Here is an 18,461-nt window from a genome sequence, read left to right as displayed (position 1 = left end):
CTTAGGTAGTATTATATCCTTCTGGAGTCTCTGATGGAGTTGAAGAATGAATAGATAGTTATAGTTTTCCTTAGTTATGATAAAAGATAATATATATATATATATAGTAACTGTGATTCTTACTTGAAACTGTTTTGTTATATGTAATTTTACTATGTTAAAGTTAAAGCCTTTTTTTCGTTTAAACAGAAAAAGGGGAAATGATGGAGGAAGGACATTGGTTAATTATAATAAAGAAACTGCCTTGGCCCATTTTGTTGGATAGAAAATTAGGTAGGCGGAGTATACAGAAGAGAATTCTGGGAGAAAGAAGCTGAGTCGAGGAGTCGCCATGATTCTCCCGCTCCAGACAGATGCAGGTTAAGATCCTCCCTGGTAAGCCAGCTCGTGGGCTACACAGAATATTAGAAATGGGTTAGAACAATATGTAAGAGCTAGCCAATAAGAAACTGGAACTAGCCGGGCCAGGCAGTGTTTGAAAGAATACAGTTTCCGTGTAATTATTTCTGAGCATAAACTAGCCATGCGGGCGGCCGGGTGCCGGGGATGCAGCCCAACCGCTCCTATTTCAACAGTCATCAAATCTTTTTGTCTTCCTAGTACCCTTCACCATGAGTAAGGTAATTAGTTGTCTGTTTATTGAAAATAACTTCCCACTAGCCTTCAGACATGATGTGGTTTTCTTCCTCTGTATGCTGTGAATACCACTGGTTAATGAAGAAACTGCTTTGAGCCTATAGCAGAGCAGGGCAGAACAGAGCTAGGCAGGAAAAACTAAACTGAATGCTGGGAGAAAGAGAGAGGAGTCAGTGAAAAGCCATGTAGCCCTGCCAGAGACAAACACTGGAAATTTACCCAGTAACCACAGCCCCATGGCAACACACAGATTAATGTAGATGGGATAATTTAAGGTATGAGCTAACCAGAAATATGCTTAAGCTATTGGCCAAACAGTACTGCAAATAATAAGGTTTCTGTGTGATTATTTCAGGACTGAGCAGCCAGGAACAAACAAGTGGCCTCCTACTACACAGACCTTGTGGTTGTTTATTTTTGGATGCAGGCATTAGGTGATTTGATGCATATCCATTAGAGTATAATAAATAACACATATCCAGACTCAGTATAAAGGCCTTAATTCCAGTGAATTAGTAGTTCAAGGCCATCCTTGTTGTAACAAGACTGAGGCAGCCCAGTTGACATGCCATTTGTAATCCTTGCCCCAAAATAAATACCTTTTTACCACTTTCATGACAGAACCACTGTTAATATTCACCTAGATATAAGTCTTAGGTTTGTTATTGTGTTTTCATTTATGTGATTTTTGACTATTTTGTTTGTTTTGAGACAGGGTCTGGGTGAGTTCAGGATGGACACTCAATCACTGAGTATCTGAAAAAAGACTTTGAACTCCAATCTTCTCGTCTCTACTTTCTGAGTATCTTCATTACAGATCTGTGCCACCACATCTGGCTTGGATCTATTCTTTTGATGTACACATGTATATGGGTTTATGATGGTGTGAATGCTTATGAGTGAATATGGGCATGTTTGTGCCAAGGTTTGATGATGGAAGTCAGAAGATAACATAAAGGGTTGAGCTTTGCTTTGCACTTTGTTTGAAACAGGGTCTCTTTTTTGGTTGTTGTTCATCCCTGCATTGCCATAGTTTCACTAAATTCTTCTATCTCTATTCCCATATCATGGAAGGAACAGTAGGAGACCAACGAAGACTTCATCACCAGCTTTAAATGGTTTCTGAGGATTAAAACTAAGGTTTTCACATGTGGACAGCAAATGTTTTCTACTGAGCCATCTCCTAATTCCAACTTTCAGCCCCTTTAAGTGCTTAACTCTTTACTGTATTGTATAATTCACCTTCTCTTTACAGTTCTCTGTAGGCCAATTACCCTTAGCTTCCAGTCTAGTATTAGATTATTGAAATTCACATTTCCTACTTGTCTTAACCTGTCTGAACTTTTGCCTTCTCTTCTGACTTGATTAAGTTAGTCCCTCAGGTAATGGGAAACAGTGCAAGGGTGTAATGGAATCTGAGACATGAAGAGTGTGTACAACCAAAGCAGGAACAGGAAAGACCCTAGGACTGTGGAGAACACATCAGAATAACACTGCGATGGGCATAAAGCTTTTGCATAAATCCAGATGTCTATTCTTGGAAAGCCTTCATTTATTCATGTTTTGAAGGCTTGGGTCTCAATGAGACACTATTAAGAAATATTGGAACCTTAGATGTGGATGCCATTGGGTAGAGTTCTCCCAAAGAAAGGGTGAAGGTTTATCTACAGACATGGTAGTAATTTAAAGGTTCAGGTCTGGCTATGCACATGAGCCTCTGATGTCCTGTACTAGTATGATTAATTTCCCCAGTATATGTTCCTGTCCTTGCAACCTGCGAGTAGAATGTCTCCTAATGGCATCAGTGGTAAGTCTATGAGGTGACGGGTTTCTTAATGAACTTGATCTTGTCAATTCACTATTTGTATGTGTGTCAAACATCATGTTGAATGCTCTAAATGTGAACTAGCTTAATGTTTTAAAAAAGCTGCCTACCATTCACAGAAAAGTAAGGAGTATCAAGCAGACCACATTTTCATGTTTTGTAATTGACACTTTCCTCCTCTCCACACAAAGTCTTATATGGATCATGGTTTGAGCACACCCGTGCCTGGCTGTCCATGAGAAAATGGAGCAATTTTCTGATGTTAAGCTATGAAGACATGAAAAAGGTAGGCATTGTTCTTACAGGCACCACCCAGGTAAGGACTAGAAGAAACAGTCCTTCAGCCACTGTCTACCTTACAGATGTAGACACTGATGGTGAAGAAGGTTATTTTATTATTTTGAACATATTTTGATCATATTCATCCCCTCCCCAAGGCCTTAAGGGTCCTCCACCCTCCTTACCTTTAAGTTTCATCTCAAAATACAACAAAACCCCCTGAATCAAGAAAAAATAATAATAAAATGCATTATAAAATGATGATAGGCAAAATAGTTCTCTGTCAACTTGCCACAAGCTAGTGTCATCTGAGATGAGGAATCCTCAATTAAGAAAATGCCTCCATAAGATTGGCTCTAGGCAAACCTGTAAGGTACTTTCTTAATTAGTAAACGATGGGGGAGGGGCCAGCCCCTTGTAAGTGTTGCCATCCCTGACCTGGTGGTCCTGGGTTCTATAAGAAAGCAGGCTGAACAGGCCGTGTTGAAGAAACCAGTAAGCAGTATACCATGAGCTCCTTCCTCCAGGCTCCTGCACTGTTTGAGTTTTTGCCCTGACTTCCTTCAATGATGAGCACTGTGGTGTAAGGGTAAGCCAAATAAACCCTTTCTTCCCAAAGTTGCTTTAGTCATGATGTTTCATAGCTGCAAATGAAATTCTAAGACATGTAATAAAACAAAAACTATCTCATCGAAGTTGGGCAAGACAAACCAACAAAAGAAAAGAGACCAATCTAAAGCAGAAGAATCAGAGACCCAATTATTCATTCACTCATGAAACTCATGAAAACATTATGCCGGTTGCCATAATATAGAGACAGAGTACGTGGCGCAGGCCCATGCAGGCCCTGTACACCCTGCTTCAGTCTCTGTGAGTTAATATAAATGCTGCTCAAATTGCTTAACACAGCTTTGTTTTCATGTTCTCAATTTCCTCTTGCTTTTACATTCTTTCTTCTTCTGCAGAGTTCTCTGAGCTCTTAAGGGAGGGGTTTGATGAAGACATCTCATTTAGGACTGGGTGTTCCAAAATGTTGCACTCTGCATAGCTGGCTGTGGGTCTCTACATTTGTCGCCATTTACTGCACAGGGAAGTTTCTCTGATGATTGCTAAATAAGGCATTGTTTACACATATATCAGAATATCAATGAGTCATTTATCACTATTTGTTTTTTAAAGCAGTATTATTTAGTTTTTCCTTTTTGCATTTCTTTTTATGCCATTTATTGATTCTTTATGGATTTTACATAATGCATCCTGAACCTACTCATCTCTACATTCACTGGCATCTACCCTCTACTCTTACATCTGGGGGAAGGTGTAAGATTCAAAGCAAAATCTTCAGTGTTCCAAGATTTCCCCTTGTTATGACTAAATTCTAGGTTTAACATGATGGTGGCAGTACACAGATGAAATTCCAACAATTTGGGATCTGAAGTGGGAAGATTATGAATTTGATGCCCATCTGACCTACAGCATGAGATCCTAGCTCAGAACAAAACAAAACCTCTCAGAAATACCCAGGTAATAATTAATGAGAACATTCTTATGAATTGTTGTAAAAGTGTATTATGGTCAGTTAGCATAAGATTTCCTTCAGTTTGGGATCTCTGAATTGATTCCATTTCCATCATTAATCTTTGTCAAGTTCTTTGTGCACAAGCCTCCATTCTAGACCTTGATCATTGTCTAGAGGTATTTGTATAAGTTTCTTTAAACATCTCAGGACAAGTTGCGTATGATTTTATACACTGTCAATGTGAACACTTTGGAGGTAAGGACTGATAGATAGATTTCTGTTTTCTGTTATCTCAAGGTCAGTCTGGTCTCCAAAGTAATTTCTATCCTGCAAGACAGAATCCATAGTGAGAACCTGTCATGAGATAAAATATCCCAGTGCCTTTAGTGGGTGTTGTGGCAAACACCTGTGATCACAACACTTCAGAGATGGTGACAGGAGGGTCTGAAGTTCACAGTTATCACCCTCTACAAAGCAACATTGAATTAAACTAGTGTTATATGAGACCCTATTCCTAATATCCTTGCCTCCCTTAAAGAAATCTTGTAAGGGGTCTTTTTCTGTCCCATGAGCAGGCTTTCCAAAAAATAATGTGAAGGCTTATTACTAATTATGAACACTTTATCTTAAGCTTGTCTCAATTAGCTCTTAAATTAACCCATATTTTTGTTAATCAATGTTTACCACTTGGCTTTTACCTCTACCCAATTCTGTATATCCAATTCATTCTGAATCTGGCTGGCTTCTCGGCCTCTCTCCTTCCCAGAGTCCTCGTTGTGCTATAAGTCTTGCCTATATGTCATGTCTAGCTATTGACCCTTTAGGTCTTTATTAAATGAATCAGAAGGTATCATAGCAAAGACACATCTTCACCATGTAAGCAAAGATTATTCCACAATTATTTCCACCGTTTGTCTAAGTAGAAAGGAAGGGGTTTAACTCTAAGACAGTAAATCTATAGATAGTAAGAACAGGTATCAGATAGAAATTACATTCACAATGTTCAGTCTATTTGCATTCAAATTCATATAAAAATACTCCATTATCTATCCATTATTGTGAGTCCAAAGTTTTCTACCTAATTCACTTTCTATCCTAGCTAGTATTAGCAACCAAAACTATCTTTTTAGACCTTAAAATATTTTTAGGTAAACAATTTAAGCTTTTATGTCTCTCAACCTTATACACTTTACACCCCTCTTGTGAATTTCTTTTCTGAACTTATTTTGTATATCCAAACCCCCCTAAATGACAAACATCCATAACTCACCAAATGACCAAAAACCAACCACCACACTTCTTGGAATGTGAACACTGTGTATTCTAGATTGCTTTCTATTGTCTTGGATGATGGAATCTTTAAGGAGACCTGAGAAAACTAAGATAATGGTCAAGTCCTAAAAAACCTAACCATAACATTTGGTGTCCAGTTTCTGTGCAATGTTTATCTGCAATCCTGGCTACAATAGTTTGTGAGACTGGAACATCTCAGTCAGAAGCTGTGAAGCTGTTCTGGAAGTAGAACTCTGAGGAAACTATAACAGAGGCACTCAGAGAAGTTGGACTACCTGGGTTGCCTGCTTTCATTGGTATCTGGTTTCCTTACTCTGAAAACAACAAAACTTTCAAAGGCACATATGTAGTAATAGGAGCGGTGGGGCTACGTCCCCAGCACCCCGGCCGCCTGCTAGCTTATGCCCCGAAATAAGTACATGGACATGGTATTCTTTTAAACACTGCTTGGCCCATTAGCTCTAGCCCTTACAGGCTAATTCTGATATCCCGAGCAACCCATCTCTAATAAACTGTGTAGCACCGGTCTTACCGGGAAAGATTCAGCATGTCTGACCTGGCGGCTTGCTTCATGGCGTGCATCTGCCTCAGAGAGCAGAGCTATCGCGTCTGCCCGGAAGAGGGGAGCGTGGCGTCTCTGAGCTCACTTCCTCTTCCTCTCAGCAGTCTGTTCTGTTTACTCCTCCCACCTATGTTTTAACCTATGAGGGCCAGCCAAGCAGTTTCTTTATTTTTTTAACCAATGACCTTCCTCCATCACACATACATATATGCATTCACACAAGTATGGACTGTGCATTGTACATGAACCAATCAAAGATAATTTTTTTATGTTTGAGAAAGGAAAATATGTGTTAGCTGTCGTGCAGTTTTTCTAGGTTTGTTTCTTTATATTTATTTTTTATATTTACAGTCAAAATTATTCAAGAGTTCTCCCCTGATCAAACCTGATCCTCTTTAATCTGTAATGAATCCATAGCCTTTCGTTTCCTATAAAACAAAAGCATAACCTCTATTCTAAAGCAATACATTTTATGAATTTAATTTTAAAAGTAAGGCATTCCTAAAGTATCTAGGCTGGTTTAATTTAGCAATCCCTCTTTCAATCCCATGTCTCTAAAAAGCAATTGTTCACTCATCAGCATTCAAAAATTTCAAAGTTCCTGCTTTGCAGACTCAGCTGTCCCCTCTCACTGCTTGCTGCAGCCATGGTCAACATGCAGCCGATGGCGAGCCCTTGGGCCGCATCTCCTTTGAGCTGTTTGCAGACAAAGTTCCAAAGACAGCAGAAAACTTTCGTGTTCTGAGCACTGGAGAGAAAGGATTTGGATATAAGGGTTCTTCCTTTCACAGGATTATTCCAGGATTCATGTGCCAGGGTGGTGACTTCACACGCCATAATGGCACTTGCGGCAGATCCATCTACGGAGAAAAATTTGAGGATGAGAACTTCATCCTGAAGCATACAGGTCCTGACAGCTTGTCCGTGGCAAACGCTGGACCAAACACAAACGGTTCCCAGGTTTTATCTGCACCAACAAGACTGAGTGAAAACATGTGGTCTTTGGGAAGGTGAAATAAGGCATGAACATTGTGGAAGCCATGGAGCGTTTTGGGTCCAGGAATGGCAAGACCAGCAAGAAGATCACCATTTCTGACTGTGGACAACTCTAATTCTTTTGACTTGCGGGCTTCTTACCCACCAGACCACTCCTTCTGTAGCTCAGGAGAGCACTCCAGCCCCATCTGCTCGCAATACCCTGTAATCTCTGCTCTAACTGAAGTTCTTTGGGTTCCATATTTTCCTCATTCCCCTTCAAGTCTAGCTGGATTGCAGAGTTAAGTTTATGAGTATGAATAAAAACTAAGTAAGAAAAAAAATTCAAAGTTAACACAATACCATGCAGAATCCAGACTCTCTGTGCATTTTTATCATTATGTGGCTTATCCTTCTTTTGTTATTTTATTCTCTCTTTAAAGACTTATTATTTATAAACTGTTTATTTTTCTATGATTATCTGCACCCATTTTCTTCTCTTTCTTAATCCTATGCACATTTTTAAACACAGTGTGACCTGTTTAGACATTATTTTTATCTGTATCTATCTTAACTGAGCACCTACAGCATTCTCTGAGCACATGAGACAAATCTTAAACAACCATGTCAGCAGTGTTGTGGCTCAGATCAGCACATGACACTGGCAGATTATGATGGTGGCTGGTTCCAGCCCACAGACAGCATCTGGTAGTTAGGCCTCTACAGGCCAATGAACACCAGCCCATCTGTGAGACTGCATAACTAGGAAGCAACATAAGACTCCTGTCCAGAAATTCTCTTACTGCTGTAGGGTAATGCTCTTGTACCCTGTCAGGATTTGTCAGTTGTGCTGATTCAACAAAACACTGATTGACCAGTAGCCCATCAGGAAGTATATGCAGGGTGATCAGACTAGGAGAATTCCGGGAAGAGGAAAGACTCAGTCTATAATTGCCAGCCAGATGCAAAGAAAGCAAGATAAAAATGCCTCACTGATAAAAGGTATCAAGCCAGAAGTTAATTTTTAGGTCATTATCTTCTGCTTTATCTATATCTGGTTGTTCAAGTCTTGATGTTGTAGGATCTTTATGTTTTACGGGCATCATGTTGCTCTTTGTGGTGTTGCATCTTTTCCTCTGATAGTAGGGTAGGGGTGCTCTGTGATTCTGTTGATTAATCTTGTAGGTGCCAGTAAATCCAAGGCTCATATGGTTGTTCCTCATGGTACAGTCAGTGTCATGGTTCTAGTTACCCCTTTGGTCACTCCTTGTTCCTGGAGGTCACTCAGTGCTCCTGGGCTTTATACTCCAATCCCTTGGAGTTTGCTTTCTCCGGCCTGCCCTAGCCTAGGTCACCAACTTTGACCTGGTTCTGTGCTTGACTATGTTCATAGCAGCATTGTTCATCATAGCCAGAACCTGGAAACAACCTAAATGCCCCTGGACTGAAGAATGGATAAAGAAAATGTGGTACTGGAGTACTACATGGCAGAAAAAAATTAATGACATCTTGAATTTTGCAGGAAAATGGATAGAGCTAGAAAACATCATTTTGAGTGAGGTAATCCAGACACAGAAAGACAATTATCACAGGTACTAACTCATAAGTGGGTTTTAAACATAAAGCAAAGAAAACCAGCCCATAAATCACAATCCCAGAGAACATGAACAACAATGAGGACCCTAAGAAAGAAATATGTAGATCTAATCTACATGGGAAATAGAAAAAGATAAGATCTCCTGAGTAAATTGGGAGCATGAGGGTGTTGGGGGAAGATTGAAAGGAAGGGGAGAGGCAGGGAGGGGAGCAGAGAAAAATGTAGAGCTCAATAAAAATCAAAACTAAAAAAGCAAACTTTAATAGTCCATTCTTAAAAATAAACATATCATACTGAAATGAAAAAAAAAACAAACACAAAAAAGTATCAATCCAGGTGGCTAACATAGAAAAATATTATGGGTTAATTTAAGTTTAAGAGCTAGTTAATATTAAGCCTAAGCTAACAGGCCAACTAGTCTATAATTATTATAAGCTTCTGTGTGTTTTGTTGGGACTGAACAGCTGCAAGACTGGACAGGACAGAAACTTTTGTCTATAGTATTCTAATGCCCAATGCTTAGATATTTGAGTCCCACATTGAAGGCAATGTAATGAGACTTTTTCTGGCCTACCAGTTGGCTCCAAAACAAAACTGTAAGGAGACTTATTACTAATTATGAAAGCTAGGCCTTTAGATTAGGCTTGTCTCACCTAGCTCTTATAACTTAAATTTACACATATTTTTTATTAATCTATGTTTTACCATGTGGATTTTACCTCTACCATGTTCTGTATGTCTGAATCATTCTGTGTCTGAATGGCTTCTCTCTTCTGCTCTGAGTTCTCTTTTTGCCTGCAAGTCTCACTTATAGCTCTGCCTAGATATTGACCATTTATCTCTTTATTAAGCCAAGCAGAAGGTACCTTAGCAAATGCACAGCTTCACAGTATACAAAAATATTATTCCACAAAAAAAAAACCCAAGCAATATCTTTTAGAAACCAGATATCAGCTACACGACAAGCCCACTCAACTCAATTTATAAATTCTGTGTGTTATTCCTGCCCTCTCTCAGAGGACTGTTCCCTTCCTAAACCCTATTCATACTTTCTCATTTGATGGTGCCACTTCTTTCTTTGTGCCTGTTTTCTCATCATCCATCCACAGTTCCTTTATCTGCATCTTTTCTCTCAGAAATCTCATTTTATTATATTCATTTTTGTTTCTTCTTCTTTTAGGACACAAGAGGAACCATAGAGAAGATCTGTGACTTCCTAGGAAAGAAATTAGAGCCAAATGAGCTGGATCTGGTCCTCAAGAATAGCTCCTTCCAATCCATGAAAGAAAATAACATGTGCAATTATAGTCTCATAAGTAAAGATATGGTTACTAACAGCTTGGTGCTCATGAGAAAAGGTGAAGAAATTTTCTTTTTTAAATTGATTTTTATTAAGCTCTATGTTTTATTTCTGTTCATCTCTGTGCCTCTCCCCTCCCCCTTCAGCCCTCCCCCAAGGTCCTCATGCTTCCAATTTACTCAGGAGATCTTTTCTTTTTCTACTTCCTATGTAACTAGATCTATGTAAGTCTCTCTTAGTGTCCTCTTTGTCGTCTAAATTCTCTGGGATTGTAGTTTGTGGGCTGGTTTTCTTTGCTTTATATTTAAAAGCTGCCTACAAGTGAGTATATGTAATAATTGTCTTTCTGTGTCTGGGTTACCTCACTCAAGATAATGCTTTCTAGCTCCATCAGTTTTCCTGCAAAATTCAAGAAGTTATTTTTTTCTGCTGTGTAGTACTCCATGGTATAAATGTACCACATTTTCCTTATCCATTCTTTGGTTGAGGGTTTTTTTAGGTTGTTTCCATGTTCTGACTATGACAAACAATGCTGCTATGAACACAGTTGAGCACATGTCCTTGTGGCACAATTGAGCATCCTTTGTATATGTACCCAAAAGTGGTATTATTGGGTCTTGGAAGTTGTTTCCTAACTTTCTGGGAAGTCACCACACTGAAATCCAGAGAGGTTGTACCAGCTTGCATTCCCACCAGCAGTGCAGAAGTGTCCCCTTTTCCCACACCCTCTCCAGCCTAAGTTGTCATCAGTGTCTTTTATCTTGGCCATTCTTACAGGTGTAAGATGGAATCTCAGAGTTATTTTCATTTGCATTTCTCTTATGACTAAGGATTTTGAACATTTCCTCAAGTGTCTTTCTGCCATTTTAGATTCCTCTGTTGAGGATTCTCTGTTTAGGTCTGTAATCCATGTTTTATTGTATTATGTGTTCTTTTGATGACCAACTTCTTGAGTTCTTAGTATATTTTGGAGATAAAAACTCTGTCTGATGTGGGGTTAGTGAAGAAATGGCTGTCATTTTTCTTTGACCACGTTCTTTGCTTTACAGAAACTGATCAGTTTCAGGAGGTCCTATTTATTAAGTGTTCCTCTCAGTGACTGTGCTGCTGGTATTATATTTAGGAAGTGGTCTCCTGTGCCAATGCATTCAAGTGTACTTCCCACTTGCTCTACTATAAGGGTCAGTGTTACTGGCTTTCTGTTGAGGTTTTGGATCCATTTGGACTTGAGTTTTGTGCATAGTGATAGATATAAATCTATTTTCATTCTTCTACTTGTTGATGTCCAATTATGCCAGCACCATTTGTTAAGTATGCCCTTTTTTTTTTCATTTGATAATTTTTGCTTCTTTGTCAAAAACCAGGTGTTCAAAGGTGTGTGGATTAATATCCAGGTCTTCTCAGTTTCATTGGTCCTCCTGTCTGTTCTTATGCCAATACCAGGCTGTTTTCAGTAGTGGAGATCTGTAGTAGAGTTTGAAGTCAGGGACTGTGATGCTTCCAGAAGTTCTTTAATTGTACAGGATTGTTTTGGCTATCCTGGGTTTTTTGGATTTTTGTTTGTTTGTTTGTTTGTTGTTGTTGTTTGCTTTTCCATATGAAGTTGAGTACTGTTCTTTTGAGGTCTGTGAAGAATTTTGATAGGATTTTGATGGGCACTGCATTGAATCTGTAGCTTGCTTTTGGTAAGATTGCCATTTTTACTATGTTAATTCTTCCGACCCAAGAACATGGGAGATCTTTCCACTTTCTGTTGTCTTCTTCAATTTCTTTCTTCAAAGATTTAAAGTTCTTGTCATAGAAGTTTTCCACTTGTTTGGTTATAGTTACTCCAAGATATTTTATGCTATTTGTGGCTATTGTGAAGGGAGTTGTTTCTCTGATTTCTTACCCAGCCCTTTTATCATCCGTGTACAGGAGGGCTACTGATTTTTTTTTTTAATCTTGTATCCTGCTACATGACTAAAAGTGTTTATGAGTCATGGAAGTTCCTTGGTAGAATTTTTGGGGTCAATTGTGTTAACTATCATATCACCAGCAAACAGTGAGAGTCTGACTTCTTCTTTTCCAATTTGTATCCCCTTGATCTACTTTTGGTGTCTTATTGCTCTAGCTAGGACCTCAAAAACTATACTGAATAGATATCAAGAGAGTGGACAACCTTGTCTTATTCCTGATTTCAGTGGAATCGCGAAGAGTTTCTCTCCATTTAATTTGATGTTTGCTGTTGGCTTGCTGTGTGTTGCCTTTATTATGTTTAGGTATGTTCCTTGTATGCCTGCTCTCTCCAAGACCTTTATCATGAAGAGATGTTGTATTTTGTCAAAAAATTTTTTAGCATCTAATGAGATGATCATGTGGTTTTTATTTTTCAGTGTGTTTATACGGGTGGATTATGTTTACAGATTTTCATATGTTGAACCATATCTTCTTCTCTGGGATGAAGCTGACTTGATCATGGTGGTTGATAGTTCTGATGTGTTCTTAGATTCAATTTTCCAGTATTTTATTTAGTAATTTTGCATCAATGATCAAGAGTGAGATTGGTCTGAAAGTCTCTTTCTTAGTAATATCTTTCTGTGGTTTGGATATCAGGGTAATTGTAGCCTCATAAAAAAGAGTTTGGCAATGTTTCTTCTGTTTCTATTATGTGGAATAATTTGAGGAATATTGATATTAGTTCTTCTTTAAAAATCTTGTAGAATTCTGAGATGAAACCATCTGGTTCTGGTCTCTTTTTTGATTGGGAGACTTTTGATGACTGTTTCTATTTCTTCAGCAGTTATAGGTCTGTTTAATTTGCTTATCTGGTCTTGATTTCATTTTGGTAAGTGATATTTATTCAGAAAGTTGTCCATTTCCTTTAAGTTTTCCAATTTTGTGGAGTACAGGTTTTAGAAATATGACCTGATGAATGTATTTTTTTCTCTGTGTCTGTTGTTATGTCCCCATCTTCATTCCTGATTTTGTTAATTTGGATATTCTCTCTCTGCCTTTTGCTTAGTTTGAATAAAGTTTTGCCTATTTCATTGATTTTCTCAAAGAACCAACTCTTTGTCTCATTGATTCTTTGTATTATTTTCTTTTGTTGATTTCAGCTCTCAATTTTACTATTTCCTGCTGTCTAGTCCTCCTAGGTGAGTTTGCTTCTTTTTGTTCTAGAGTTTTCAAATGTTCTGTTAACTCACTAGTGTGGGATTTTTCCACCTTCTTTATGTAGGCATTTAGTGCTATGAACTTTCCTCTTAGCACTGCTTTCGTTGTGTCTCACAAATTCGGGTATGTTGTGTTAACATTTTCATTGAATTTTAGGAAGTCTTTAATTTCTCCCTTTATTTCTTCCTTGACCCATTGATAATTAAGGTGAGCATTGTTTAATTTCCATGTGTTTGTTGGCTTTCTGGAAATAGTATTGCTGTTGACTTCTAGTTTTAAACCATGGTGATCTGATAAGGTACATTGTGTTATTCCATTTTTTTTTGTAATTGTTGAGATTTTGTTACCAAGTGTTTGGCCAATTTTTGAAAAGGTTCCATGAGGTGCTAAGAAGGTATATTCTTTTCTGTTTGAATGGAATATTCTATAGATGTCTGCTAAGTCCATTTGAGTCATAACATATGTTAGTTCTCTTCTCTGTTTATTTTTTTTATTTTTTATTGAAAAAAATTCCCGCCTCCTCCCAGCCTCCCATTTCCCTTCCCCTCCGTCTCCAGTCCAAAGAGCAGTCAGGGTTCCCTACCCTATGGGAAGTCCAAGGTCCTCCCCACTCCATCCAGGTCTACGAAGATGAGCATCCAGACTGGTTAGGCTCCCACAAAGCCAGTACATGCAGTAGGATCAAAACCCAGTGCCATTGTCCTTGGCTTCTCATCAGCCCTCATTGTCCGCCATGTCCAGAGAGTCCGGTTTTATCCCATGCTTTTTTAATCCCAGTCCAACTGGCCTTGGTGAGCTCCCAATAGATCAGCCCCACTGTCTCCGTGAGTGGGTGCACCCTTAGTGGTCCTGATTTCCTTGCTCGTGTTCTCCCTCCTTCTGCTCCTTATTTGGACCTTGGGAGTTCAGTCCGGTGCTCCAATGTGTGTCTCTCTGACCTGTCCCGTAGTGAGAGGGGAGTGTTGAAGTCTCCCACTATTAGTGTGTGGTGTTTAATGTATGATTTTAGCTTTAGAAGTCTTAAAGTCTTAAAGAAGTGCCCTTGTATTGGGGGCATAGATGTTCAGTATAGTCTCAACATTGTAAATGCAATTATTGTTTGATAACTGTGATAATATTTGTTTGTACTATAACAAATAAAACTTGCCTTAGGATCAGATTGTGAAGCAAGCCATCAGTTATACATAAATGCTAGGGAGTGGTGGCACACACCTTAAATCCAGTTTGTACAGCATACAGTCAGCAGTCAAAGCAAGAGCAGTCTCTTACCCAAAAGGCTGGCCTTGACAAATTTAAAGCATACTCTATGTGGAGTTTCTTCAATGCCAGTTTTTATAACTTAAATTGTCCTATTTCTCTTTAACTGTATTTTATCTCTAGACTCTTTACCTTTCTTTATTCTAAATATCTTTTTATCCTTCTTACTCCGGGACTAACTGCGAGGCTAGGTGACTGGTCGTTTGGTGTCCTCCTCTCCTTCTTTTCTTGTTCCTTGCTCCTCCCTCTGCTTTTTTGTTTGTTTGTTTGTTTGTTTGTTTGTTTGTTTGTTTTGTTTTGTTTGTTGTTGTTTTTTGAGACAGGGTTTCTCTGTGGCTTTGGAGCCTGTCCTGGCACTAGCTCTGTAGACCAGGCTGGTCTCGAACTCACAGAGATCCGCCTGCCTCTGCCTCCTCCCTCTGCTTTTGAGCCTAGATTTCTCTTCCTATTTGTTCTTTCTGGATTCCAGCCTCCTGCCCAGTCATTGACCATTCGGTTCTTTATCAGACCAAACAATTGTTTTGGCAAGCAAAGTAACAGTTTTACAAGATTAAAAGAACGCTACACATCTTTGCATCATTAAACACATTTCACAGCATAACTGAGTGTAGCACATCCTAAACAAATATTCCACAATGTATATCTGAGATGACAATGAGAAAAATGACTTCCATTAAGTTCTGAAAAAGATGGTGAATAGGTGAAGATGGCAGCTCCATTACAGGCCAAGTATAGACCCCATGAGGACTAAGCAAATTATTCCCCAGTGTTAAAATCTGATGTTATTTTCTAACTTTTATTTGAATTGTTACAGGTTCATGGTCACTCTCTTTATTCTGAATTTTCTCTCCTGGGAATTTCTATCCTATCTATGTCTGTGCCACCTCTTTTCTGGGAGCAGATTTTAGGTGTGATTTTATAGCTGTGCAATTGAGGGGTTACTTTTCCAGAATGAATCATACCTTGAATCTCACCAAGATCTATTTAGGCAATAATAGTTGAGATGTGTCTAAGCTCAAGAAAGATTGGACCAGTTGTCAAGTATATGAGGAGCAGTGAAAACATGGACATAGATGAAGGAAGTAGAGAGTTATGAGTTTAATTTTATTTGACCATTCTTCAAATGATAAAAATAGGGCAAACCTCTGAACTGTAAACTATCCCCAATTAAATTCTTTCCTTTGTAAGAGTTGCCATAATCATAATGTCTCTTCACAATTCCCACATCATATCAGTACCCTTTTTAATCTAGAGGATATGAGCATATCAAAGATTAATTCTAAAATAATTCCATTACTTATCATTAGATACTTAATTCCATAAATCAAAAGGTACTTAAAAGCTGTGTGAAGAGTTAGACAGGCCTTAGCCTGGAGGAATTTGCTAGGCCTATTTTCCCTACTATTTAATTGTTTTTCTTCTCATAAGACAAAGTAACTTTTTTTGCCTCTGGAGAGCTAATTTTCAGCTTAACCTAGAAGACCAAATCACACATCTTCTTAAAAAGGATCTGGTTTTAATCTCCAAGCAGTAACTTTTTACATATAATTGTAGTCATTATGATTCCATATTTAGACAGTGTAAGAAATGGAGACTAGAATGTTCATCATAATTCAGCCACAGCTAAGGTAACAGGACTTTTGTAAAGACAGTGTCACAATCAAACCTGTGGGAGGAAATGAATTATGACAAAGTTCAGAAGTCCTAGGCCTAATTGCTTCACAGTGGATGTTTTCTTGACAGTGCTTAGGCTGTTTATCATTTTCATTAATGTCCTCAGTAAACATTAATCAGAGAAAGTGACCTTAGAACAGAGAAAGAAGCCTGCCATCTGCAGGCCAAAACAGAAAAACCAGGAAACACCTGAACAACACCCTGGTGTAAGACCTACAGCCTTCAGAACTATGACAGCATTCCTTGGCAGCTAAGTCACCACTTGTTAGAGTTAGCCTCTCACCTGACTCACCAGAGCTTGAGGACATGGTTAGAAAGAAGAAATGAAAAGAAATGTATGCTTGTAAGGAGCACAGGATTTTTAAATAGTTGGATTTAGAAATTCATATGCATATCTGTAAAGATATGCTTCTCTCATCTGGACTATTTCCAGCGTGCCGCCATATTGAATTTGCTAAGAATGCTGGGCAGTGAAGCATTTGGTCTGACTTATCAGTAGCCCGGCATGCTGTGGAAAACAAAAAATAAACTTATTTAAATAATGAAAATAATAAAGCTGAGGGTAGAAATTGATAATGATAGATATCCATCTTAATAGATGACACTATTCATAAATATAAATGGTATATTATTTGAATATGGTATAAGAAAAATACATTTTTTTAAATTCTTTATATTTTCTTTAATACATCCCACTGGAGAATATTTCATTAAAAAAAACTACCTTTTTTCATTTTACATAGCAATTCCAATTCCCACTCCCTCCCTTCCACCCATTCCCTCCACCTTTCCCCTCACACTTCCCCCCATTCACACCTCAAAAAAAGCAAGGCACATTACTCTGAGGAAGAACCTCCTCGCTATATCGAGGGTGAACAAGGTATTTAGCCAAAGAGAATAGGTTCCAAAAGGCCAACACAAGCAGCAGAAACAAATCCTGGTGCCACTGCCAGTAGCCCCACAGTCTGTCCCAGCCATACAATGGTCACCCATATTCAGAGGGTCTAGCTTGTTTTTATATGTTGGTTCCATCCCTGTTAGACTGGAGATGGTGAGCTCCCATTATCTCAAGTAAGATGTTTCAGTGGGTGTCCCCATCATGGTCTTGATTTCTTTGCTCATATTCTCACTCTTCACACTACTCAACTGGACTTTGGGAGCTCATCCCAGTGCTCCTCTGTGGGTCTCTGCATCTGTTTCCATCAGTTTCTGGATGAAGGCTTTATGATAACCTTTATAATATTTATCAATCTGACTACATGGCAAGGCCAGTTAAGGCACTGTCTTCACTATTGCTTAGGGTGGTAGCTTGGGTCATCCTTTGGATTCCTGGGAATTTCTCTAGTGCCAGGTTTTTTACTAGCCCCATAATGGGTCATTCAAACAAGATATGTAATTCCTGACTCTACTTCTCTGTCCTTCCTCCATCTTGACTATCCAATACCTTCAAGTTCTCTGTCCTATCCCCTTCTCCCTTTCTTCTCCCCTCCTATCCTCCCTTCTCCCCTCACCACCCCCCCACACACACACTCAATTTTTTCAGGAGATCTTATCTATTTCCCCTTCCCAGGGGGATCTATATATGTTTCTCTTATGGTTCACCTTATTACTTAGCTTCTTCTCCAGGGTCAGGGACTATGGGCTCATTACCCTTTGCTTTACAGCTGTTATCCACTTAGGAGTGAGTACATACCATGCTCAGCTTTCTGGGTCTGGATTACCTCACTCAGGATTTTTTTTTCTAGATCTATCAATTTTCACACAGATTTTAAGATGTCATTCTTTTTTACCACTGAGTAGTGCTCCATTATGTACCACATTTTCTTTATTCATTCTTCCATTGAGGAGTATACAGGTTGTTTCCAGGTTCTTGATATTACAAATAAATGCTGCTCTGAACATAGTTGAACAAATGTCCTTGTAGTATGATTGAGCATCCTTTGGGTATATACACAAGAGTGGTATTGCTGGATCCTGAGGTAAGTTGATTCCCAATTTTCTGAGATACTGTCGTATTGATTTCCAGAGTGATTGTACAAGTTTGCATTCCCACCAGCAATGGAAAAGTGTTCCTCTTACTTTTAATCCTCTCCAACATAAGTTATCATTGGTGGTTTTGATCTAAGCCATTCTGATTGGTGTAAGATGGTATCTCAGAGTAGTTTTGATTTGTATTTCCCTCATGGCTATGTTGAACATTTCCTTAAATGTCCTTTGGCCATTTGAGATGCTTCTATTAAGAATTCTCTGTTTAGATCTGTACCCCATTTTCAATTGAATTATTTGGAATTTTGATCTCTAATTTATTGAGTTCTTATATATTTTGGAGATCAGTCCTTTGCCTGATGTGGGATTGATGATGTTTTCCTATTCAGTAGACTGCCTTTT

General features: G+C 38.6%; 1 protein-coding gene across 2 annotated transcripts in view; it reads left to right on the top strand.

The window, feature by feature from the left end:
* The window catches only part of LOC126494652 (probable alcohol sulfotransferase), a 71,457-nt gene that overhangs the window by 43,522 nt on the left and 9,474 nt on the right, over nucleotides 1–18,461 (top strand). Inside the window, exons 4-5 of one of the 2 annotated variants that reach the window (XM_050132096.1) lie at nucleotides 2,653–2,747; nucleotides 9,867–10,044. The exons of the other annotated variant lie outside the window; for it this stretch is intronic. Of the exons in view, the coding sequence (XP_049988053.1) occupies nucleotides 2,653–2,747; nucleotides 9,867–10,044 (273 nt within the window). The remainder of the gene's footprint in view (nucleotides 1–2,652; nucleotides 2,748–9,866; nucleotides 10,045–18,461) is intronic. 2 annotated transcript variants of the gene reach the window in all.

The sequence above is a fragment of the Alexandromys fortis genome, unplaced genomic scaffold (assembly GCF_014885135.2).
Source record: "Alexandromys fortis isolate MF-2015 unplaced genomic scaffold, M_Fortis_MF-2015_v1.1 scaffold_381, whole genome shotgun sequence".
NCBI classification, from domain to species: Eukaryota; Metazoa; Chordata; class Mammalia; order Rodentia; family Cricetidae; genus Alexandromys; species Alexandromys fortis.
This window is presented reverse-complemented; position numbering and strand designations above follow the sequence as displayed.